Consider the following 26,326-nt stretch of genomic DNA (forward strand, 5'->3'; position numbering starts at 1 on the left):
GGAATTGAACCAGCAGCCTTTTGGTTTGTAGGCCTACACACAGTCCACTGAGCCACACCAACCAGGGCTCAATTAATCTTTTTTTAAAAGATTTTATTTATGTTTAGAGTGTGGGAAAGGGAAGGAGAAAGAGAGGGAGAGAAACACCGATGGGTTGATTCCTGTGTACATCCTGCCTGGGGACTAGACCTCAAACCCAGGCATGCGCCTTGATCATCATTCGCTTTGAGGAATGATGCCCAACCCAAGCCACATTGGTCAGGGCTCAATTCATCTTTTTTTAAAATTCTTGCAGTGTATTTTAGAGAAGTGTTTAAAGTTACTCAAAATTTAAGTAGTAGGAATCTGAGAACACTTCAGAAAGATAATATATTCTCAATATTTGATAGGTAAAGGAATTTGCCTCTCCTACATCTGTTTTTATCATAGACAGGCATTCCATTTTTATTCCTTGTTAGTTACTGTAATATTATACATGGATGCAGTTACACTGTGGTTTGTTAGGTAGGGTTGGGTATTACATTTTTTTCAGTACTTGGCATTTTGATTTTAAACTTGATGCCAATAAATCATTATGAGGTATCTTAATGTAATATCAGGATATTTATATATATATGTGTGTGTATCTATGTGAAAAATGAAAAATAGATACATAAATTATTTAACTGCATATTTCTTGTAGTGAGAGAGTAAGAGGGAGTATAAAGCTAAAAAGCAATATTTTGACTGTTTTTTACTAATGTAAGGTAATATGACTAGAGGCAGCATAATTTTTCTCAAGGGACAGTAAGACTGATTGATGATTTTTTTAGGAGTTACATTTATTGCAGCTCATTAATGCTATGTTTAGTAGTTACTGGTCATCTGAAATGAATGATACATCAAGTAAGGATGAAAGGAATTCATAGGGCTCAAAGAAGTTTTGAGTGAATAAAATAAGGCAAGTTTTATCGATCAAAAGTTCATCAAAAAAGTTTGTTTAGAATTATATTTGAGAGACTATATTCTAGAACATCAATTATAAAGATAGAGTGGACCACATTATATTGTGATATTTTACATAGTCTGTAAACACTAGCAGCTAAATTAAAATTTTTTTGCAAATGTGTTGAGCTCATGAAACCTTTCTGGAGGGGTTTCATTATTGAGTTTGCTCTAAAATAAGGCTTTATTCATTATTCCCCTTCTTTCGAGAGAGAAATTATGACAGAAAATAATTGCTCAGCTTTCTGCCTTTCCTGATTGTTTACAGGAAGCTTTGTTTTTTGGCCTTTGTTGCTTTTGTTAATTTTGTTTATTTTATATGTCTTCAGTCTGTTTTGCCTGTCTTGATTCTGTTTTTGAGGGGCTCCCAAACTGTCCCACCAAAGAGTTAGGGGAGTGGTGACTTCACCCCCAGAGAATTCCCAGCCCCAGCTTTCTGATTGGCCCCTGCTGCCACCCCCTCAATGTTCTCGCAGCAACCAGCCAGTAGACTTTAGCAGTCCTTTCGGCTTGGTTTACAGTTAGTCTGTGAATTGTTGCTGGATGTTAATTTGTGTGAAAACTGGCAGAAATTGGAAAATTTATTTGGTGTTATTTTTGCTTGATATCTACTCAACAGCAGGCATTAGTGCTTGCTCTCCAAACATTAAAAATGAACCACTGAGAGGCAAATATCAAATAAATAATAGAATTTATAGGGGGGAAGAGTGACCGGAGCATTCTGTGGATCATATGTGACTTTTTGCTTTTATGTACATGTGCTTCAAACTGTTATATTCTGCTTGGTAAGTTTTGATGGATTAGACTTCTTCAGATGTATTGAATCATTTTGTGAGTAGCGAAGTCAGTAAAATTAGGACATTAAAATATGAATAAACAAAACCTTAGCATTGACAGTGATTCTTTTTAAAGAGTCTTTAGAGAGAACAATTCTTTTTTTTTAACTTCCTGGTACATCTCATCCTGTACAGCCTGGATTTGGACCACACACTGGCAGTTACTATCTGAGCCTGTACTTCTTCCTTCTCTATGCTTGAACTAACTAATAAGAATATTGTGATCACCTTGGAGCAAGAAAAACAGAAGGAGTGATGAAGCACAAATTAGAGGAATCCAGCATTTCTCCCAACTGCTGGAGAACAATAGCTTTTAGAAGTTTAGTTACCATGCAGATACAGTGATCATAGATTAGGCTGGCACACTGTCCACGGTCAGAAATGGCTTGTTCAAAGCATGGATAATAATTCGTATACTTATTTTAAGCCCCTCCCAATATAGCTTTCTTCCAGATGTTGTGGTGGAGGTGGGGAGCTGGTAGATAGGAAGCAATTGGAGAAGACAGTATAATTTGTTTTTTAGCAGAAAGTGTTCTTCACTGGTTATTATATTCTAATAACCAATGAGATGAAGAGGAATGTAGAACTCTTTAAAATGTTGGGTAAAGCAATATTTTTCACCATGCTGACACTGAGTTTTAGGAAACATATTTGTGAGACATGGCATTTTAATGCAAATCAGATGTATTGCCAAGTCCATGGGGTGACCAAACTTTCCTAGCATTGTTTACAGTCTGTCCAGTGATACTGAACTTTTGAAAGTAAATTGTTTTTACTTTGTTAAACGATTGTGCTAAGAGATCTGAATAAATGTTGTGTGCTTTCAGGGTATGAGGAAGCTAGATTTATGGCTGATCTCGGAAATTGTCTTCAGTCTAGATTTAGTGCCTATTGAGACTGCCAGTTTCTTCAAGGGGACAGTGACCTGTCCTTTTGTAAATTTTGGATATTTAAAAAATGTAAAAACTGCTTTGTATTTAACTTCTGACGTAAAACAAATGAGATGGTTATGGGAATACTGAGTTCCACTGAAGTTCAATGGATTTGCATTTGAAGTTAAAGGAGAAGGGGGTAGGGTATATATTTATTGCATCTTCTTATGACGGTATCTTAGATTTGGTGAAATAATATTTATAAAAATATACTCATACTGTGCATAAAAAGATGAATCTTTTTGTTTTTCCATCTTACTCTGTTGGTCTACAGTAGGAATTCTAGACTTTGGGCTGTTAGTAAACATAGATGATTGCATTTTATTCTTTTTGAATAGGTAATGCCACTGGGAACCTCATTAGTTGAGAGTTCTGCAAGTTGCTATAAACCCATAGCAATGCAATTATACTGTGAACAGCCCTCGCGCAAAAAACAGCAGTGGGGTAAAGTGAAGAAGTCAGTCCACAAAAGGAAATGAAAAAAAAATAATAAAATCAAATAAAGGTTCTCAGAGTAAAACCATTACAGAATATTTCACAAATTATATTGTCACTTTCCGAAAATTAATGAAAGTTAAGTATAGTAGAAGTAGTTACAAACTGTGTAGGGAGTGGTGGAATAAAGGCCATCAAAGTTATTGGTGTGTTTCAGTAAAATCGATCAATATTAGATTGTTTTAGGTTTTAAAAAGACTTAAGTGCTAATTTTTCTTAAGATTCTGCATTTTTGTAGTGCTTACAAAAAAAACCTTCCTAGCTATATGCAAAAAATGAAAAGGTTTGCTGGTGAATACCCAAATGGGTGTGAATGTTGAGAAGAATAAACTAAGGTTTTAGGGATGAAAACATTCTTTTTCCTGACTCAAGCGAGAGATTTGTTAAATGAGAAGGTATTTGCTTTTTAGATATGTTGCCCATATGTAGAATCATTAAGTCATTAATCTTATACAAATTGTTAGAGTTGAAATTTTGCCGCTGACACAGTTGCAAAAATTGGGACTAAAAATAACATAAAATAAATATTTCAGTATCTTGATTAAATTAGACTTACTGCCTGACTATTCTGTTACAAAAACCTTTCGGTTATAGTACAGATAATGAGACTATTTCACATGAAGTGAACTTTGTGCTTTGATTTCATATGACAGTGTACACACACCTAAAAATATAACTACAATATCTAAATGACTTCATATAATATACATAAAAATTAGTCATCGTGTATAAATGTGAAAATATAAATATTTAAATAGTGACTCTAGTGCTTATTCAGCTAACAATGATCTCAATAACCTAGTACATTTCAGAATGAAAAAAACACTGAAATCATAATCTTCTTTAGGTTTGAACTGGACAGGACCCTGTTGTTCAGGCTCTGCCTAAGTCTGCAGTGGGTTGGGTTCCCAGCTGCAAAGGTCCATGGGTCTCCAGGGGCATGGACGATTCAGTGATTCATCCTCATTGGTCAGATGGCTACAGCGTGGAGGAAAGGAAATTGTTTCTGCCTGAACTTGACCAGGGTGATGATGATTCTCCACACCTTGTGCTTAGAGTGATGGAGTGTAATGCTTTTAGAACCTAATTTTTAAAAGGGCCATAGACAAGGTAGATAGGTTGACTCATGGTGATGTGGTTATAAGCCGTGTCATGAAAGGAGAGAGGAAAGAAGTCCCAAGTGGTGGTATTTGTAGAAGAGGCGGCCTGTTAATATCTTCCTGTCCAAGTATCTGCAGGATTGTTTAATGGGATGTTGGGTACATTTACTCTGTATTGCCCTTAGGAACAGAATTCAGAATTCTGTTTGTTCAAAGGGAAACCCTCCATTTATTAAGATCGCTAAAAAATGGAATTTGCTACCTTTTGAGAAAGTACATTACTTGAATCTGCATTACTTGAAGTATCTGGCTACTTGCTAGAGGTTTTGTTCAGCAGTTCAAGCCTTAACTGGGGAGTTGAAGTGGATGACCTTGTTTTTAACTTTAATTTTCATTGATTGACTTTTAGAAAGAGAGAAACATCACTTTGTTGTTCCCCTTATTTAAGCATTCATTGGTTGCTTCTTGTATGTGCCCTGACCAGGGATCGAACCCAGAATCTTGGTGTATCAATGCTCTAACCAACTGAGCTACCTTGCCCGGGCTGAACTGGACAACCCTTAAAGCCTTCTCATCCCCAGGGGAATTCTAATTCTATGGTCGCGGCTGTCAACTAAAAATGTTTTTGGAGATTTTTACCAACTGCACTGTTTACCTATTCTGAGATGCATAGTGTTTCATATTAAAACATCAGTGGTGGCCAGTAATCATAAATAAGTACAATAACTGCATAGACGGTTTCTTAATAGGGTGCTTATTATTCTATTTTACAGAAAAAGCCTATGATCATTTTCCTGTTGCCATGGAAATATAATAGTTGCTTTATTATGACTAAAGCTGGAGAACTAGTTTTGGCCAAATTATAGTCATCTTCATTGTTTGAAGTTGATTTAATTAAATACCCATTAATAGGATAAAATTTATGGAACTCGGCTGTCTTTTTCTCCCTCTTTAAACATAGTGCTGAAATTAAGACTCAGCTAATTTGGCTTAAAGTGAGTACACATGAGATGTGCCTCGAGGATCTTGAATGTGCTTATTTTTTTCTTTCTCATATTTATTTGTGTTCTTTCTAGGTCACTATTTTTCTGACTCCTCCATAGAACCACCACATCAAAGTCGGTGGGGTGAGGGGTAGCGTGTGACCCTGGGGCGAGGGAGGGAGAAGCGGCCATCCTGTGAAAAAAGGCAGGTTCCAGAGCCTGAAAATCTACATTTTCAAAAGGTCTCGGACAATGTAGCTCACCTCAGAGGCTCACAGCTGGGAAGGATTTTAGGGGCCGGAATCTAAAAGCTGTTTTCTGGAATCTGCAAGCACAGACCTCAGTACACCAGCGCCATGCAGCCTACTGTCCCGGAACAGCGATTTTCAACCTTTTCCATCTCATGGCGCACATGAACTAATTACTAAAGTTCTGTGGCACACCAAAAATGTATTATATTTTTGACAGTCTGACAGAAAGATAGGTATAGTTTTGATTCATTCACACTCGATGGCTGTTGTGTTGGCTGTTGTCTTTTTTTTTTAATTACAATCTAAGAGGAAAGAGGTCAGTGCCTCTGATTAAATAGTCAAGTATTGCATGTTTTAAAAATTCTTGCAGCACACCAATGTGCCTTGGCACATGGATGGAAAATGAATCTCTGCTCTAGAGGGAAGCCTAGACATCACTGGGTTTCTTTTCTTTTGCATTCGAGTCCATTAACAGGGACAGTGATTCACCATAGGCCCTGGGTATTGGATCCCATGTTTCCACTGAGTTCCATTTGGTTTTGATGGGGTAGATTGAAGAGAATAGCTTTTAAAAATACCATTTCAAAGCTGACATGGACCAGTGAGTAGCCCTTAGATTCCTGTAATGCTTTTCATGAGTTGCTATTTTGAGCATCTTGTGTGTGCTAGCATCGCAGACCCGTTAATTGCAAAACAGCTGCCATTCAAAGATTAAGTGGGGCTGTGTTTTTTGGGAGTGGTCTTTCTGCCTGGTTTGTCGTTTCCCCTCCAACCCACCATATTATTTCCTCCTTCTGGTTTGCGTGTGTGCGTGTGTGTTTTGTTTTGTCTTTGTTTCCTTCTCCATGTTAGGTCATCTGTCTAGTTCTCTCCTCTTTTCAAAGAGGTCAGCTTTCTGCCCCAAACCCTTTTCTCTCCTTGTCTGCCCTTCACTTTGTTCTACGAACCTGACCTCTCATACCTGTGGCCAGAAAATTTTTAATCTAATATTTTAATATCATTTCACTCTTCTAAAAGTGAAGGTGATCACTTGGTAAGTATGAGACTGAAGGTGTCTTATTGGACCTCAGAACATGGGTGTCTGTTCACATGGGGAATATTTTATATGTGAAATCGGGGTGGGAAGAAGTCATATTAAACACAATGGTTTCTCAAAGGCAGTGATGGAAATAAGGAGATGAAAAAGGCAAAAAAAAATTCGGGTCTTCTCATGCTCACAGTTTAACCTGAGTGGGATGTCCTGAAAGGGAGAGGTATGATCTGAACGTTTTGCCTTGAAGGGCTTTGTTAGTAAACATATATGAGTTCATATTTGTATACTGTATGTCTGTTTATGGCTATCTTCTCATCTAACCATTGATAGTACTGTATGTGAGATTTCAGTCCTGATATACTTTCACTGTTTTTATTGAACACAATCATTTTGCCTTCTCCCCTTCTTATCTCCGCTAATGTGGCCTAGTCTTGGCTGTTCCTGATTCGCACACTGAGGGCTTATGGGCTGGTAGTTGTCTGGATGAGTCAACTTTAGAATGTACACATTCTCTTGAAAAGCTTGTCTTTTCTGCTCAGGACCAACAGTAGTGAAGCAGCTAGGAGATCTTTCTAGTAACCTGTTTCCCAAGTGTACACCCTTCATTTTCATTTGTCTCAGGCCTCCTTAGTAAATGGAGGGTTAATGGCTGAATGTGAAATTGTGGCCTCCTTAGTAGTGAAATTGTTGCTGTGGTACCAGGCTGCCAGGACTAGAAAGCCTCTGTGCCAGGAAGCACTCAACTGCCCTTCAACAATAACCCGTCAGCTCATTTTTATAGCTGAGAAAGTAACTGGCCGGGGCGACCTAACCTTCCCACAGTTGCCTGGAGCGAGGTGTTTGCCACCGCCTTTGATTGGACTGTAAATGGGAGAGTCCACCCTATTTGCAGGTGTTGTTTGCAGGTGTACAAACAAGCGTGTGAAGGCAGCAGGCCGTATCAACGTGGCTGGTCTGCAGGAACTCTCATTTACTTCCTGGCCTCCTCTGTGCGGTTTAGGTAAGGCAGACTAGGGCCATCAATTAAACTAGTCATCCCAAAGCTCATTATTAGGTCCCAGCCACTGGACAATTTAGAGAATTTTTATTAGCAACCAGAACACTTTTGTAAAATTAAGTTAATTTCAAAAGATTGCCAACCTTTGGTCAAGAGACAACTTTCAGCCTGAGATTGGGTGATTATGAGTGAGTGAGTAGCCTACCGGGTGGGAAAGAAAATGGCATCAAGTATATAAACTGATTTATTTTATGGGATATTTGGGTTTTTTTTTTTCATTCCCATAGTATCTCTTGGTTTTCTTTAGTCGCTCTATTCTGTGGATCCCAGACATTTCTCTCTTGCCTTTGGATTTGAGGCACAGGAGTTAAAAGAACTAAGCTAGTAAATTATGCCGGGGTGTTGTACAGCACGCACTCTCCCTGGGGCCGCCGAGGAACCAGCCCTGGGAGCAGGGAAAAGGCATCCTCTGTGGATTACTTTGTAAAACCTCCTGAGAGCAATGGATAATTGAACTCCCCCTTGGGTGACGAAATGTTGGTAAAGCTATACATTGTCATTGTTATTGTTATTATTATTATTTTTTGTAATTCAGCTTTCAGGTGGGTGATGTTTCTAATGTTCTTTCATTTGTAACAGATGAATAATGTACTATTCATCTTGTGAGGAGTGCACTCATATTGTGTGGCTCATTCGCACTGTTTTCACACTTGCCCTTCCAGACACTGGAATTGTAAAGTGGAGCACAAGTAGCATAAGAAATGAACATTTGCCCCCGAGTTCTTCGTGGAGTTGTTAGGAAAATATCTACTTGCCGTCTTGTCTTGTTTGCTGTTCTATCCCTCTTTGGAGAAACAGGCCCTGTGGTCAGCCAAATAGGGTGGTAGTGGGGTCTGGGAGGAAGAGTGGACAAGGTTTTATTCATCCTTGTTTCCTTTCATAACCTTTCCTGAGGGTAGAGAAAGCTGGTAAGAGAGTGAAGACAACCCTTCAAAATCCTCAGGGCCACAGCGAACAAGTTCTGCCCTGTTCTTGCCTTCCCTGCCATATATAGGCTTTTAATGAACAGTCTTTATTTTTGATCCCTTGTCCTGCAAAATTAATCATTTTTAATATTTTTAAAAATGTGTTTGTGTTTTATCTCAGGACATTGAAAATGGAATTTAAAATAATTCTGCTCTAATAAGTTTTTACCCTCAATAAGACCACCTGGAGGGTCCCATCGAGATTATGCTCACCCATTTAGACTCGGTTTTCCGGTAACTCTCCTGAATTTGTCGTCAGCTGGAATACCAGTAGTCGCTTGAATTGGCTCTCATTATTCTGTATGAGAACGTGTGAGGGGCTTGTGATGCCCTCGGTGGGCCTAAGAGAAGACAAGTTGGGGAGGATTTACTTTAAAAGGCTTTGCCCTTAATGCTCTTTTTGATGCCTTTATTTTAATTTTGCTCCTTTTCAGGCACTTTTCTTTGTGAAATATCAGAAGCCCTTTCTCCATATTATTGAGTTGTATTTGTGGCATTCCTCAGAACATTGAGGTTTACAAGGTGCTGGTTTAAGTGCAATATAAATAAGCTGACCCGTGGATTATCTGCCTTTAAAACCCGACGTTGCACATTAAAACAAGGACAGCCTGAATCTCAGTATTCATTTAGAAGAGTTTAACTTGCGGGGTGATGCTGAATGTTTTTCATTGCTATGTTCTGAATTGGAACAGGGGGATACAGTTTAACTTGAAGTGTAGGGAGACCTTGGGAGATCCAGGTGCAGGACCAGGCTGGGTGTATGAGAACCCAGTGTTTGTTTTTGTTTGTTTGTTTTTCCCCCCAAAATCAACTTCTTGAATCATTTCCCATAGGCCTTCTACCTAATTACTTAATCATTTCTATTGCTAGACCAGACTTTCACTGAATGCCCATACTGCTTGACACGTCTGGGCTATATGCCTGACTCCATGCTGAGGTGCAGTGTCTGCCCCCAAACCCCAGGCCAAAACCTGGACACAAAGCCGGGGCATGCCCCCCACCCCCTCACACTCCCTGCACCTGTGCATTACTCACTCCGCATGCCATTCTCTCCATAATTAAGAACAGAAGTGCTTGCTCTCTTCAGTGTCCTTGTGTCCTTGGCATCCTGCTCAGGGTCTGGCAACTGGATTGGGTTCAGCAAAACCACAGCCGAGAGCTCTCCCATCAGGAGTTGAAGTCTGTCTCCCTGGCCTCTGTCATAGCGCCTAACATCTTTAACCATCTTGGAGCTTGTATTTCTGTAGCCCTGAATTTAAATCAGTCTCTTTTAAAAACACATTAGGCATCTTAGCTGTTGGGACTGGATTCACCAACTTCCTTTGCCATTCATTTTCAATCACTGAGAGTTTCAGATCTACTCCTCTGCCCTCCCCATGGATAATTTTTTATAGTCCGGCCCCAGAGCTCTTGGCCTCTAATAAAACAATTGCTGCTTATTTGCGTAGTAGTGTGTTGGTAACATATCTATTGTAAAATCCTATGTGTGGCTTTAAATTCCTTACAGCATCTTATATGACAAGTGTTTGTTGAATTGAATTCAATAAAATATTAGCTAATATAAATAGAACCTTCTGGAATTACACAGTAATTATATAGAATAACATTTAAGCCTTAAACCAACTTGATAGAGCATGCAGATATTCTCAATTTTATTGAAATTAAGGAAAACTTGGATTCATGAAGCTTAGTTTTATGTGAAAATTAAACCCTGTCTCTTTACTCCTATTGCTTTTATAACAGTTAAATAGCAAAATAAGTTCAAACATATTTGGAAAGAAAAGACTTGCATTTCAGATTGGCAAAACAGATCTGTTAACTAATGCAGCTCCTTCCTTGTGTGTTGAGATGGTGGTGACTCATCACCTCTGAATTCTCTCTGTAACCCAGTTTTGGTTCTTGGTAGTGGTGTACCGCGAGAAGATTTCGGCAGGGATGATTAGTCATTGGCAGTTTGCTGTTCTGGTCACTCGCTACTTTTACGGGCAATGGCTGAGCCAGACTAGCAATTCTTGTAATAAAGCCAGTGTCAGAGAGACGAAGGTGATCCAGCTTTCAGAAAACAAAGGCTAAGCCTTTGATTCAGAGCTGTCTCAGGACAGTTCTACACACCCAGCATTCTAAGGTTTCCTAGAAAGTAGAGAGAGGTAACAGGTAATTTGGGGAGAGAGAGAGAGCTAGGATTAGGGGTGAGGAAGTGGATAACTATGAGAAAGCAGCTAACCATCCTTCCTATTTTTAAATTTGATTCCTGTTTTTTAAGAATCATAATTCATATATCTTAAATGCATTACATTTTTTAAAGGAGGATATTATTTCCAAGCTGTAAGATGGAAACATGTTTTTAGAAGAGAGTAAGTGAAGAACCAAACAGCTAACTTGCTCCTTTGAGAAACTCTGTAATTCTTTGTCCCTGTGGTAAATGATTACTCTCTATTAACCTCATTGTTCATACAGTATTCTTCTTCTTGTAGCACAATGTTAAAGTTACTATTTTTTTAAATACCATTACTTGACAAGGCACTGTGCTTGGTACTTTATATGCATTACATCTTCCAGTCTCCAGAACAACCCTTGGATGTGGCTCTTTCTGTAAGTCACCAACACGCCGATCAGTCAGAGATTTTAAGTCACTTGCCCAAGGTCATGCTAGAAAATGGTAGAGCCCATATTCAAACCCAGGCCTTGTCAGCTCCAGGGCTTTTGCTTTCTGCAGTGCTCCGACTCTGCCCTTGCCTGCCTGTTTTCTCTCTGGTAGCATGCCTTTGGAAAGAAGTGCTTACAGGTCAGAGACACTAACCTGAGCCAGTGAAATGCACTAATACCTGGCTCTGTATGAAAACTACACCTTGAAAGAAAACAAATTTGCAGCAGCATTTTAATAAACAACAAAGCTTATTCAAGATGGAAAGTAAAATGAGAAACAACACTGACCTAAAAACTAGAAGAACCGGGTTCTAGACCCTGTTGGACCGTCACCCGCCTGCTGATTAGTTTGCTTCTGGGCCTCAGTTTCTTTATCTGTAAAGCAGTGAGACTTCTATGAAATCTTCAGGGCCTTTTCACTAACCACAGTTTCTGCAATTACTGATGTGTTCACAGGATATCTTTAAAAATCTTGCTAAATTTAGACAATGCCTGAAGCGCCTGCTCGTGTCTATTTGTTTTACAGGTCCGTATCTCCATAGTTAGACGGTGAGTCCTTTGAGGCTAGAGGACGCACCCTACTGGTCTCTGCATAGCACAGGGTCTAGAAACAGCGCCCTCTCACACGCGGATGTGTACGGAGTGAACTTGTGCTCTGCATAGCACAGGGTCTAGAAACAGCGCCCTCTCACACGCGGATGTGTACCGAGTGAACTTGTGCTCTGCATAGCACAGGGTCTAGAAACAGCGCCCTCTCACACGCGGATGTGTACCGAGTGAACTTGTGCTCTGGGAGATTTATACCCAGTGGCTTTTTGGTAGTTTTTTTGTAATCCCGGTTTCATTACCTTACATTTCTTTGGCTGTGTGCTCATCATCTTCTTAAAAAAATACTTCTGTTGAGGTGAAATGCACATAACATCCTAAAGCATTTTCATCACCTGAAAGGAAACCCTGTACCCGTTAGGCAGTTACTCCCCAAATCCCCTCACCCCCACCCTCACCCCTCAGCCCTTGGAAACCATATGAGTTCTGTCTCTGTTGATTCATTTATTCTGGATCTTTCATATAAATGGAATCACAAAATAGTTGACGTTTTGTGTCTGGCTGCTTTTATAATGTTTTCAGGGCTCATCCACATAATAGCATGTATCAGTACTTTTTATGGCCAAGTAATGTTCCATTTTTTGTATTATATCACATTGTGTTTATCCATTCACCCTGTAATGAACGTTTTAGCTGTTTCTGCCTTTTGGCTGTTGTGAATAGTGCCACTGTTAACGTGTGTGTGCGCGTGTGTGTGTGTTTGAGTTCCAGGTTTTGATTCTTATGGGCGTAAATACCCAAGAGTGGTTTTGATTGGTTGTGTGATAATTTTATGTTCAACTTTTTGAGGAAGCGCCGCAGAGGCTGCACCATTTTCCATTCCTTTCAACAATCGTACAAGGGTTCCAACCTTCTCCACAGCTTCACCGACAGTTACTTTTTTATTTTTCCGAGAGTAGCCAGCATAGTGAGTGTGAAGTGGTACCTTATTGTGGTTTTGATTTGCATTTTTCTAATGATTAGTGATGTGGAGCATCTTGGCATGTGCCAGTGGCTATTTATATGTCTTCATTTGTGAACCATCTATTCAAGCCCTTGTCTATTTTAAATTTTAGACAAGGGTTGATTTTGGATCGTTATTTTGTTGAGTTGTGAGAATTCCTTTTATGTTTGGGGTCCAGGTCCCTCATCAGATATAAGATCTGTAAATATTTTTTCACATTCTGTAGCTTTTCTGTTCACTTCAATAACACCATCCTTTGATGCACAAGTTTTTAACTTTTATGAAGTTCAATTTTATCTACTTTATTCTTTTTTGCTTGTGATTTTTGTGTCATATCTAAGAATCCATTGTCAAATCCAACATTATGGAAACATACCATGTTTTCTTCTGAGTTTTATGATATTTATTCACTACTTGTTCACCTGTTAGTGAATACTTCGCTTATAAATATACCATTTAAACGTGTCTGAAATTGTGGTATAATTAATTATTTATAGCTGGTCAATTTTAAGGCTGTTTTCAATGATAAGTTATACCCTGGATTCTCAACTTCCACTTCAGATTTCTAAACCTCGTTTGTACATTGACCTCAAGTCACTCTAGTTCATTCTGCTCCCAGAGTGGGTGAGTATTCTGAATGCAGAATCAGAGCCAGAGCTGTATGAATGTGTTCGCTGTGGGGATCCCTGGCAGCAGGACGAAGCCCAGAATGAAGCAGGATGGCCTCAGCCTTGGCGGCGGCTCAGGAGCTCCTCACGTGCATGTGTGGTCCGAAAAATACAACTTGCTGGTCTTACCTTTGGTCTCTTTGGTGTGGGAATTAGGTCATAGGATCCTTGCGTGAATTATTGTTGATTGAATAAGTAAGCTACCCTCCAGCCTTTCTCGTTGAAGGTCTGGTATAGTAAATGAAACCTCAATTCATTAACAAATACTAGCAGACTTTTAAGATGTTATACCATGTATACTACAGTTTAATTTTTTAATGACTGTAAGCCAATCATAGTTCTTGTTTGTGCCTCACATCTTGTTCAGTGCAAATAGAATTCTTAACTGCTGAAGTCACAGACTAAAATCTGAAATTGATCAAAATTCCCAAGGCACTTTTTTCACGGAGTTACTTGGCCCTTAGCACACACTCTAATTCCAGCTCTAGAAACTGTGCCTGTGACATTTTTCATCTGTTTGTGGAAGAGTTCATGTGGTCTCTAGCTAAACTGCTTAATTAGCTTTTAAAAAAAACTCACTGACAGTATTTTGGAAGTGTGTAGCTTACTTTCATTTTCAAATTATTTAACGTATGTGTTTATACATCTGTGTAGACCCAGCTGTATATAACAAAAGTATTTAATTAAAGAGTGTTCTAGATAACCTTAAGAGACTTAAAAATTTTTTTTAAGTTGAAAAAATTATTTAAAATGTTTAATAGTTAAGTGATTTCCCAGTATAGTTAGAGAGGAGGTTGGTTTGTTTGAAAAGGTTGTGTCATGACACCCCTCCAGGTACCACCGTCCCCCCCAAAATGTAGCCAGTGTTGGTGGCTTAAACAGGGGTAACCATTTTTACCGTATTCTAAGGGCTATGTGTCCTTTTCAGTCATGTGTGTCCTAAGGGTATCGATGAGAAAATCCAGAGGGACCTAGTAGTCCTAGAAGTTACAGAGAGGAGTCTGTGTCTCCATTAGGTAAGGGCTACAACAACATCAGGAGGTTATCAAACACAAGACAATTAGTTGCACAGAGGCAGTAAACTCACTGATTGGGAGACAAGTGTTTAGCCAGACAACAGCTTTGCTCATGCCACCATTGTGATTCATTCATTCATTCGTTGGCTATTGCTTGGTAGATTTTCAACTGCAGAATGCCTGTGAATGCAATGGTTTATTTCAGAAAGGAGAGGAACTTTGGGGTTCCAAGGCACAGTTGAACTTCGGAAGTCATTACTGTATGTTTGGCAATGCCCTTTGTAAGGGTTTTGATGACAGTGACAAGAGGAAGGGGGAACAAGTATGTTAAAGTCATTTGGCTACTTTTGAAATCAAGGCTGGGAAGAAAACATTTTCTGGCTGTAAATCACTCACTTGTCCTACATTCTTTAAAGCATTTTATACAAATGACTCTAACAGTTTTAGGGGTCATGCCTGGGGTTAAGAGATTGCCTGGTATACATTCTGGTGATGAAGAAACAGTATTACTGAGGTGTAGCATTTCTGTTCACATCTGCATGGTGAAACATTTGATATTTATCTGATAATGAAGGTTTTCTTCTTAAGGCAATATTGTACAAAGTGTATACTTGCTGATTTTATGTGTTAGAAGGGCTATTAAAATAAATCAGTACTTAAAATGTAACAAACCAAAAAACAAAAAGCTATGAATAAAAATGTTAAAAACATTGTAAAGATTGTTAACATTTTAATGAGTGATTATTGTGCTATGTACTACTGTGTTTGTGCATGCATTATTGCATTTAATCTTTAAACACAACCATATAAGGTGTAGGGACTGTTTTCTCATTTGTAACTGTTGAGCACTGAGGCTCTAAAAGTGAATTGTTCAAGGTCACATAGCCAGTATGGCTAATGAGCTGGGAATGCAACCAGGCGGAGACCCTTGGATTTCACAGATCCTGCTCAGGCTGAGGCCGAAGTAGTTGTCTATGATTTTAAAGTGAGGCAATCCAAATAAAACTATTTAGTAAATACAGAAATGTCTTGATAACTACGGCAAAAATGCTGAAGCTGATGAGAAATATAGGTTTGGAAAGTGCCTTCAGTGATTAATGGACATATTAATTGAAATCATACTTAAAAATAGAATAGGCTCATGCAGTTATCCGTTCTTGCGACATTGTATTTTGCTTTAAATGATCCCGGGCTGGTCAGCCTGTGAGGGACCACTGTGGTCGAGTGCACGTTTAGAGATCATGAGGTAGTTCCGTGCTTTGATCTATTGTTCATGACATTGCAGTGTGAACTGTGGTCAGCTGCTGTGTTACATGAACACCAGCGTCTTCTCTGCCCTTGTTTTTCCCTTGTAGACTGTGGGTGGGCACCCCAGGGTCCCCGTCCCTCTGCGTTCCCCACTGGTCCTCTTCTGTGAAGTAGTTAAAACACTGGGTTGTACTGTGAGGTGAAGAGTGAATTATGCTTACATGTAAATGCAGCATTGGGTGGCAGGATCTGTCTTCTTTTGCCAAGAAAAGTGTTGTAGTTTTCTTGGTTTTTGTTACATACAGTCCAGCAGTTTTCATTGTTGGCAGCACAGTACCCATTAGGGGAGAGCAAATAAACAAACAACACAGGGCACTTGGAGCCAGGAAGTCCCATCTCAGACTGGAAACGTGGGAGCAGGGTGGTGAGGGAGAAGGGAACCAAATGTGTGGTGACAGAGGATGATTTCACGTTGGTTGGTGGGCACATAATACAGTATATAGATCATGTATCATGGAAATGCACACTTGAAACCTATATAATCTTATTAACCAATGACACCTGAATAAATTTAATTTTTTTTTTAAAAAGAAACAGTTTTGGATTGACATTTGAAAGGTGGGTTGCTAAACAGGGAGGCCAGCCACCAAACTGCAAACCAGTGGTGATGAGGTTTCCCTAACTGTAGCTAGGGAAACCTTTAGTCACGAGATCTCTGGAAGGGGGTCGGAGGTTGATTTCGATGTTCTGGTGAATGGTTTCATTACAATTAAACACTCACTGTGTTTTGGGTCAGTGTTGCCTTGCTGTTCATTCTTTGCGTCACACGTGTGATTAACTTTCAATGAATTTGAAACCAACCTCTTGTTAATTGAGTGTTTTGCTTTGAAACAACCCCAAGTAAATTTGGCATTAGTATTTCTAATAGTGCCTAGTTTTAAAATTGACATTTCCCCCCTGCCTTACAACGTAAGAGGCACACCGGATTCAGTTGCTTTGGAGTATTTTATAGTTTTTTCTATTTCAAAATTAATGTCATGTTACAGTAACTTACTGAAAATAATAATTTGAAAATAAAATGATAAACCCAAGTCCATTGGAGCTTTTTAAACCCCAGGAGGTAAATTCATTTACAATTGATTTATTTAAGCAGTTACTCATAATTTTAAAGGCAAGTAAGAAGAAACTTTTTGACCCACTTTGTTAGACTACTCAACTAAACAGCCTTGCTTTGTGGAACTTGAGGATTTGGGAATTATTAAATATTTATAAAGATGCTCATAGTTTTGGCTTTTCCTCCTTGACTTGCACAGCTAGAGAATTCCTTTTCATCTATAATTTCATGTCTAAGGTACAATGTACCAATTATTGAAATTATCAAAGTTTTTAATTCTCTAGTTTTGATAATATTTTTTAAATACCAGTGATTATTTTGAATACTGTATATTTCTTCAGTTGCTAATGTCTCACCCTTGCCTCTTTTAGGACCTGCTGAAGTGCCCATGATGTCACCCAATGGGTCCATTCCTCCCATCCACGTGCCTCCAGGCTATATCTCACAGGTAAACCATCTGATGGACTTCTCCGCTCACTGTGGGCAGTACCAATATAAAAAGAGAGTATGGAATCTTGAAAACTTATCCCAGGATTAATTTAGTTAGGAGAACTCTAGAGTTATCTTGATTTTTGTGGTACCACGCAGCCCTTTCTGAGTCTTGCTGCTTGATGTACCGGAGAGTTCGAGGGAGGGGAGCTCATCAGGGCTACTGGGCTGCCCTTGGCCAAGGTGGGGTTTCATGCTTGACCATTGATTGTGATTTCTTCAGAGTCTATTGCCTTAGAGATTCATTGGTAAAAATATCAAAGAAGACACTGTTAACACAAATAGGGACTGTCCTCTGTTATGGGAGTCCCATTTCTCCACAATGTGGCACATCCTGGGCTTGGCGAATCACAGAGTATGATGTGAGGACTTGGCTGCTTGTGCTGGAATTCTCCAAACTTTGATTTTCTTTTAAGTAAAATAACTAATAGCAATTTAAAAAGTAATAGATATATTGGAAGATTTTAAAAAATGTTAAAGGAAAAAGTTATACTCCTGTACCCAGAGAAGGCTTAAAATGTTCCAGGTGCCTGGGATGTGTATGTTTATATATATTTCAGTTTTTGTCCTAGGCTCAGTGTAATATGAATGTCTCCTTGTTCCTCCCTACACATCTTCCTTTCCAAATTCCCAACCAATCATTTTTCTCTTTCTTTGCCTCTTTTGTTCTTTTTTCTTGTCGTAAGAGCATTCTATACTCATTGAAAAAAATCAGAAAAGTATTACAAATATTTATCATTTTATGACCCACAGAATATAATCGTTGTGTTAACATTTTTTGGATTATATTCTTCCAAATTTTTTCTGTATTCTTTCTCTGTTTTTACAGCGGTTTTAAAACAATCTGTATTTTAAAATTTTTAATGATTTGTTAGGATAAATTGGCAGCTACATAGGAAAATTGCTGAAGTGCAGGCAGGAATCAAAGAAGTCTTATCCTTCTCTGATGTAAAACTTAATCCATTTCTTTACTCTCTAAGTCATAGTGCAGCCACTATAATTTAATTTTTTCCATCCTTACTTTCACGTGAGCCAATTTGGCAACTTTTTTTGTTTTTGTTTTGTTTTGAGTAGCCAGAATGTTTGGCCAGCCTTCCCCCTGTTTTAAATAAATGACTTGTATTACACACGTCTTTGTAAATAAGTCAGTGGAGGGAGAAAAGGGTGCAGAGCAGCCCCTCCCAGCCAGGACATGTGATGATGGATCACATTCACGTTGCCAGTCAATTAACAGAAAAGAACGAGGAATGCAGAATTCCTTTATGTCTTCTGCTCATTTATTTTGAGGAACTGTTTCATTCCATTGAACAGCATACAGTTCTCACCATTGTGCTGGCAGAAATAACACCTCCTTTTTGCCAAAGGTCCCTTTAAGAGATACCAGTTAAAAGTTGAACATTCTGGTGGAGAGAAGCTGCAGTGTCCTTTTTCTTGCCAGTGTGTTACTGTGATTTAGTTATGAGGAAGCCGAGGCTCAGAGTAGAACCAGAATGGCAGCCGAAGAATTTCTGATTTTACTGACCTATTTCCCACTGTGATGGGATCTTGAACGCAGGGGCAGAGCCTGCCTTGATGGGTGTATTTGCTTACTCTGTGTTACTTTCTGACAGCGTGACTGTGGGTGTGTGGTGTGCGTCTCATGCGGCTCCACTACTAAAACATCAGCTTCTCGCGCATGCGATGGTCCATTGCTATAAGAAAATTTAAGAGGGAGGCAAGTGAATGATTAAGAGTGTTGTTACATTAGTAACCCCAAACTGTGTCACTGGAGAAAGCCTTGATTATAACAGATTCATTACATAATAAATAGCTAAACCAGCTTTACAGATAAATTGGTAAAAATCGATCGAACACATTTGACAAAAGACAAGTGTCAGTCCTGTGCAGAGATCTTCTTCCAGTAGGAGAAACACCTGCAGGTGAAGAGACAGACCGCTGTGGTCTGCTCTGAGGTGCAGCTCACATCACAGCCTTCGTTTTCTCAGGGTGAGAAGGACTGAACCCCTGAACCTTAACGCTAGTGTGGCCTCAGGGCAGGAGAACAGAGGGATCTGGTTGCTTCGCCTCAGTAGGCCCTGGTACAGGGGGCGTTTGCGTGTAGGGTGTGTGTGTGTAGGGTGTGTGCGTTTTGTGTTCTACTCTTTGGTGGGAAGCTGGGGAAGGTTTGAGGGAAAAGGTGACCTGCCCTTTTAGCTGTGAGAGAGCGGATTTAGGTAAGGAAGAATTTAGTCTTGTCGCACTCATCATTTCCATTACGTGAAAACATGTGTGAGTGTGGTAAGGGTTGAACCTATGGGAGGAGCAGGGCGAGACTGTGGCTGGAAAGAACGTGGACACCAATTGAAGAGGCCTGCCTTCAGATTTCACCATGACTGCTTCCCATGTAACTCTTGCAGAGTCTTTCGCCACATGTGCCCGTTCCTACCTGATCGGTATTATGGGAGGTGTGTGGCCCACACCTCCCATAATACCAGTAAGTGGTGGGCATTCAATAAGTGGTAACTATTATAATGAAGAAGACTGTTAGAACAATTTCAATGAAACTTTGGCAGTTTGCCTTTCTAAATACCTACTGAGATCACACAAGTATGAAGCAATTTTTTCCTTTCATTGTATACTGGCCGTGGTTCTTCTCAATTTTTAACCTCATCATTAACTTTCTGGATAATTTATATATAAAAATTTCTTAAGCAGATGCCTTGTACTTTATTTTCCATCCTTTCATAGTAATTTATGAAACGTTTTTCAAATGTAACAGGAAAAACTTCATGTAGACCAAAGATTAAAAAAGCATGTGAAAAGAAAAAGTGAAATATCCAAGTTAGTGTTCTATTATTTGGGAAAGGAAACTATTCTTTTCTCCCCTATTCTTTTTAGATTAATTGACATAACCTAAAAAACTGAATAGTAGTTGAAGTAAGTATTTTTGTCATTATAGCAGAGTACTACTTTGCCTCATTCCTTCATTTTGGGGATTAGTTAATGGGTAAACACCTGTTGAAATTATATATATTCTAGTTCCCTTGACCTGGGAGAGACATGAAGTCTATTTAAAAATGTATTTAAATTTTGGTATGGTTGGTAATTCTCCAGTGAGGATTTTTTTAAAGAGTGGGCCAGAAATCGGTGACTCTGGGGGGAAATTATGGAGCCTGTCTGGTGGGAGCCCTGGCGCGGTTTTCCCCATTTTGCTCAGCTGACCAGCTGGGCTGTACATAGTAGCCTCGGCTCTTTCCCTGTCAAAATTACAACCTGGGATTAAACCAATGTTGCGTTTCTTCTTTAGTGCTGTGAAAATGATGAGCAGAGAGGAGCACGGAGGATTGCCCTGTGCCCTGGCAGACCGAGAATCAGACCCATTCAGTGTGCAAGAGCAAAGAGAATCGGAATCTCTTCCACATCCTATGGAGGAATCGATTCTTCTGTAGGAAGTTAGGGAAGTGTTCCTGAGTGAACACAGCATATGCGTGGAGGTTGGGAGCTATAGAAAGAGCAGAGGACTTAGGTGTCTATTCTGTTCTAGTTTCCCTTATCAGTAGTTTTTTAGCAAGTTTATTTTTTATTTCTGGCCTTTGTGCCCAAGGAATGGGTTGGCATTGCTAAATTAAAGAATGTACCCAGGGTGTACCTCCCCCGTCAGTGCAAGTTTCCTCTTTCTGAGCCTTCTCTCGATCTCCCTGGTCTGTGTTTGCTCTTCAATTTCTTTCCTTTGTTTCTGAGAGCCTGGCATTGTGGTTTAGTAGAACACAGGATTCACTGGAGGAAGCATGGACCCAGGTGGAGTTCTGTGTCCAACTCCCTGTGTGATTTTTTGGAATATTTTTAAGTTATTTACTTGAACATTTTACTTGTTTGCTCACTTGATCATTGTTGGTCTTCCTCCCTTTTAGCATCAAGTTCCTCAAGGTCAGGGACCCTATTCTCCTGTTCGTCACTGGTCTCTAGTTTCTTGAAAGGTGCTCAGCATATAACAGGCCCTGTCTGGCTGGCATCATTGTTACCTTGTGGAGGAAGGAAGGGGAAGGAAAGGGTTGGAAGATGCTGAGGTTCTTTTCTGATCTAAAATTAGATGATTCTCCTTTACTGTATATACTGTTCCTTAAAAAAGACACCAAGTGAGGATATAAATTAAGTTTCCATAAGCAGTCTTTACAAAAATTGTGTGGTATATTCCTTTGGTATTTGGCATTCTATTGACTAGAATGCTATTCTTCACTTCTACGGAAAAATGATAGTTCTTTATAATAATAATATTGAGGCAGTATCACATCTAGAAATGATTTCTGAATCATTAGTTAGGCTTAAATTATGCACATTATATTTGATTTTATTGCACAGTTGGTATAGTCTGTCTTTCTAATTTAGTAACATATTTGTCATATCTAGCAACTTTTCTTAGAAAAACATCTTTCCCTAACCTATTGGGTAGAAAACTTGATGAAGTTAAGTAGACTTTATACTTTACATACTCTTTGGAACCCGTCAGGCTTACAAACTTACTTTGGTATGTGATAGAAATATGATATGAGTATCATTAGCATGGATTCCTAATCCTTTCTGGGGCTGTGGAATCCATTGGCAGGCTGGTGAAGCATTTTTAAATTAAAATATAAATTCATAGATAGGATCAAGAACAACCTGCCAAATGGAAAAAGACATTTTTGGTGACGTTTCTAGGTTTCTGAAAGCCCTTTGTGTAACACACAGGATTGCCCTGCAGAGTAGTTACGGATTGATAACAGATGCCATCCCCAGGGTTTGTTTTTTTAAGTGTTTTTGAAAATTCCGATTATTTTGTCAAACAGTTCTTGCAATGGCTTAGTAGTCAACCAGTTCATCTGCTGTATAGGCAACCAACCCTTAGGCTTTAAATAATAAGGTGATTCATGACTAAACAAAAGCTCCTCAAGCATTTTACCTACACACTCATTTATGTCTAAACATCTTAAATTTTCTATTGATGCTTAATTTTTAACCCAGATGCTGACTCCAGGCCATGACTGAGGTATAAACTGAAGGGGGAATGATTAGATCCCGATAACAAACCTGAACCAGGGCGCCATATAGGGAGTCACAAGTGAGGTGTCGATAGGGACTTGGCTTCGGGACTTCTGGGCCTGATTCTTACTGATAGGTTTGCTCAGGATGTGACCAGGATAAGGAGATACCCCCACTGTTTGCTTTGTATGTGCCAACACTTTTATCTACAATGGAAACAAGCCAAACTACTCACACTTACTTAAATCTATTATCTGGAAAAATGAGCCCAACGACGGCATATATAAATAAAAGAACTTTTAGTACTTTACTTGACATACCTGGCTTTTTCCAGGTGACTCCTCCATTATTTACAACTAAAACCACTGAGGTTCGGAGAGGGTGACGGAAACAAGTATGTCCTGTGTGGTGTATCTCTTTAATGCAACTTACTTCAGTAATGCAGTAATGCCACATTTGAGGGGACATTTTTTGTGAAGACCTTCCAAATTAAGAAGGAAGCCTGGCAAGGTTAAGTGACACAGTTTACACACTGTGGAACCAAGGTTAGGTCCTCCGCTGGCTCCAGCTCTCTCACTGTACGCCAGGTACCCCGACTTGAGGGTCCCATGGGAAGGGAGAGGCCCCTGTTTAGACAGAGCTGAGCTTCTGAAGACACTGCTGACAGTCAGTCGGCCCCTTCTCTGAGCAGAAATACAGCACTGGGCAGGTGCTGAAGGCAGGTGGCAAGGGAATAAATTTGGTGTAGCTATTAAAGTCGTAACAATAACAACTCCTGTGATTTGTATATTGCTTACTAGTTTCTGAAATGCTTGGCACAGAACTTACTTACCTTGCATAATACTCAGAAGATCCTCTGCCATAGGTAACATCATAGTCCTAAATTCTACGTGGAAAAACTTCAGGAGCAATTAAGTAACTTAATAGGTCAGCTAAGTATCATATTTTATCGTATTTCACCAACCTAAATATCAAAAAGAACCACATTTGAAGATCAAAAATCCTATCTAATCTTCCCCAATACATGTGTGGCACACAAGAACACCAGTCAAGTGAGAAGTTATATCCAAATCTCCTGACTTTTTTGTCCTTTCAAATTTCATAATGACACCTGTGGTTGAAAAGACAAAACATGTCTCTCCGTGCCACTTCTCTTCCTGTCTGCAGTGACTGACACTGATGAAATCACACTTGCTTTTCCCAGTATTTCATTGTCATTAATATCCTGAGATAATAAACCCTCTAGGTTAAGGACCAGCTCCTTTGGCCATGTAGCATAGATCAAAACTGAATTTGGTAATTAAATATGTTACAGTTTGTGTTTTGGAAAGACAATAAGCAAAATACTTAGCACATATTTTAGAAGAGAATGTCAGATATTTACCTGAGTTATGGGAGGAAATTTTGATAACGAATGTGTTAATAGCTGTTGGTAGACATCAAATATAAGCAGCTAAGCCCTTTGGGGTGGGGGTGCTTTTTCATTCATTTGTCCGCTTAGCCAGCATTTATTGGAAGTCTCCGGTGTGTCCAGGTGCACTTGAGGGACCTGCCGTTGTGTGGGAGAGACAGAGACCAGGTTCACGCTGCAGGACACAGGTACAGGGGCAGGGGCAGGGTGAGACTGCCTGCCCACCCCTCTGTCCACGCAGCGGTTTGTATTGCCCAGCTTTTCGCTGAGATTTCTTCCTATCAGAATGGCCTGGGAGCCCTCTTCCAGTATGTTCACAACAGTCAGGAAATGAACTTGAGCCTGACTTCCACAAACTCATTTGGTCCCAGTTTTCTGTGTGCAGGCAGCTCACTCAGCGTTCCTTGACACACACCCACTCCCACTCCACCTCCCCCCCCCACCCCCCCGGCTGGCCGCCAGGCCTTGCACACCACCTACACACACACAGGTTCCTGTGTCCCCATGCAGTCTGCTCCATCCCCTTCCTGGCTCATCCTGGCCCTCTGAGGCAGCCTTTAAAAATGTTTCTGTTGCCTTCTGCCTTTTAAGCTCTTCTTTTGATTCTTGTCACTTACTGCCCAGAAGTGGAAGAACAGAGCTTTAGGAACTGAGGAGTTTATTAAAATTCCTGTGGTGTATTTCAGTTCAGTAAGGAGAACTAGCTTCCTTCTCTCTCAGCTCCGAGAAAAGACACTCAAACTGTAAGTGTTTTTAAGAGATACATTTTAATTCTTGAACTCAAAATTGCCCCCTTCAGCCCCTGATTCCAGGTGAGTTAGCTGAGCATCCCTGAGCTTTATTCCTCTTATCTCCAAATCGGAGAGAGCTGTGTGTGCCTCACAGGGGCTGCTGGGCTGTCGGGGGTTTAGTGAGGTGCTAATATTAATGGTAGTAATCACTAGGTAAGGTCTTTCTGTTGTGTGTCAGTTACTGTCCAGGGCCTTAACACACGTTAGTGTGTTGCCTTAGTTCAGGAGAGGGTGTTAAAGGAAAGCAGCAGGTGCTCAGTAATTACCGGTGGTCTTTTGAATCCTTTCACATCTCTTAATAAGCCAGCCATCCTATTTCTCGCTGTTCATTGTTAATATATTTCTTTCTTAGCACACCTAACTTGTGTATAATTCTCCACCTACCGAAAACTTTGGACTACAGACCAGAAGGACAATCCGGTTCTGTGACTGCACTAGTACATTTGAACAGTGCTGTGCCTTGGTTTCCTTCACGTCCAGCAGGGACGCTGGTATCTAATTCCAGTAGATAAATGACATAACCCACGTCCAGCAGCTGGCACTGGCTGTTTTTTCTCATCTGTGCCCCATGCTGCTCCCTCTTGTTGTTGCTTCTAAGTTGTTGGGGTTTTTTTTTTAATTTTGTTTTAAGGGTTCTCTTAGTTCTAAAAACACTTATGCAAATAAGACAAACACTCTCCCTGCTTGTATTGGAGAATGTTTGTCTTATTTGCACGGGTGTTTCTGTGCCCTATTCTCTAGCCTCTCATCCTGTGTCTAGGCCACAGATAGCAAGAATATTAGGCATACAGAAGTTTCCCAGTAGACACTTATGGAGCAGAATAAAAGACATAACAAAGAATCAAACTAGCTTCCATCAGGCTTACTTGCTTCCTTAGGCTGAGGAAGGTGCCTGGGTGTTTGCTCATGGAGGATAAATGCACTACTTTGTATAGAGGGTTTCTTTTCAAGCCGACAAGGCTGCTAGTAGAACTTAGAGGAAACTCAGGAGGCCCTGCTAGGTGGTGTATTTGTAGGGCTGCTGTAACAAAGTGCCTCCAGCCTGGGTGGCTTAAACAACAGAATTAATTCCTCACAATTCTGGAAGTTACACGTGAGGTTTATTCTAAGACCCCTCTCCTTGGCTTGTAGACGGTCATCTCCCTTTGGTGTCTTCACATGGTCTTCTTTCTGCATGTCTGTATCCTAGTTTTCACACCTTATAAGGATATCATTCCTATTGGCTCAGGACCCACCCGTATGAGCACATTTTACTGTAATTACATACCTTAAAAATCAGTCACATGCTGAGATACTGGGGGTTAGGATTTCAATATGTAAATTGGTTGGGGGAAGGAAGCACATAATTCAGCCCATAACAGGTGGCAGCTTAAGAACCTAGCACACAATGATCTTTTCCAAGGGGCTGTGCCCTGGAGAAGATGTGTGAGGACCATTCCGCTGAGTCACGGAGCTGGAAAAAAAGTCTTGATGAAGAACACTTTGTTTTAATTCCTGAAAAAACAATGCTTTGTTCTGATTTCTGAACAGCACTTACTAAGACTTAGCCTCATTTTTCACTTTATATTATTCTTAGACTATGTCGATAAATCTTACTGTTTAGCATCTGTTTTTTTCTTCACCATTGACTATCCAGTGCTTACTTCATAGTATGTGTCGGAAAATGATTGGTGAATTGAATGCAGGCGATTTGTGTGTCTCTGGATATTGTCACGATTTCATTCATCCCAAAAGGAAATGAATCTGCCTTTTCCATGGTT

The 26,326-nt window shown here is 39.8% G+C and overlaps 1 protein-coding gene across 9 annotated transcripts in view; it reads left to right on the top strand.

Moving 5' to 3' along the window:
- FNDC3B (fibronectin type III domain containing 3B) overlaps positions 1–26,326 on the top strand; it is a 319,350-nt gene that overhangs the window by 145,827 nt on the left and 147,197 nt on the right. For all 9 annotated transcript variants that reach the window (XM_024563559.3, XM_053918082.2, XM_024563540.4 and 6 more), the window contains one exon: positions 17,249–17,325. In XM_024563559.3, the coding sequence (XP_024419327.2) occupies positions 17,249–17,325 (77 nt within the window). The remainder of the gene's footprint in view (positions 1–17,248; positions 17,326–26,326) is intronic.

This window comes from Desmodus rotundus, chromosome 2 (genome assembly GCF_022682495.2).
Source record: "Desmodus rotundus isolate HL8 chromosome 2, HLdesRot8A.1, whole genome shotgun sequence".
Lineage (NCBI taxonomy): Eukaryota > Metazoa > Chordata > Mammalia > Chiroptera > Phyllostomidae > Desmodus > Desmodus rotundus.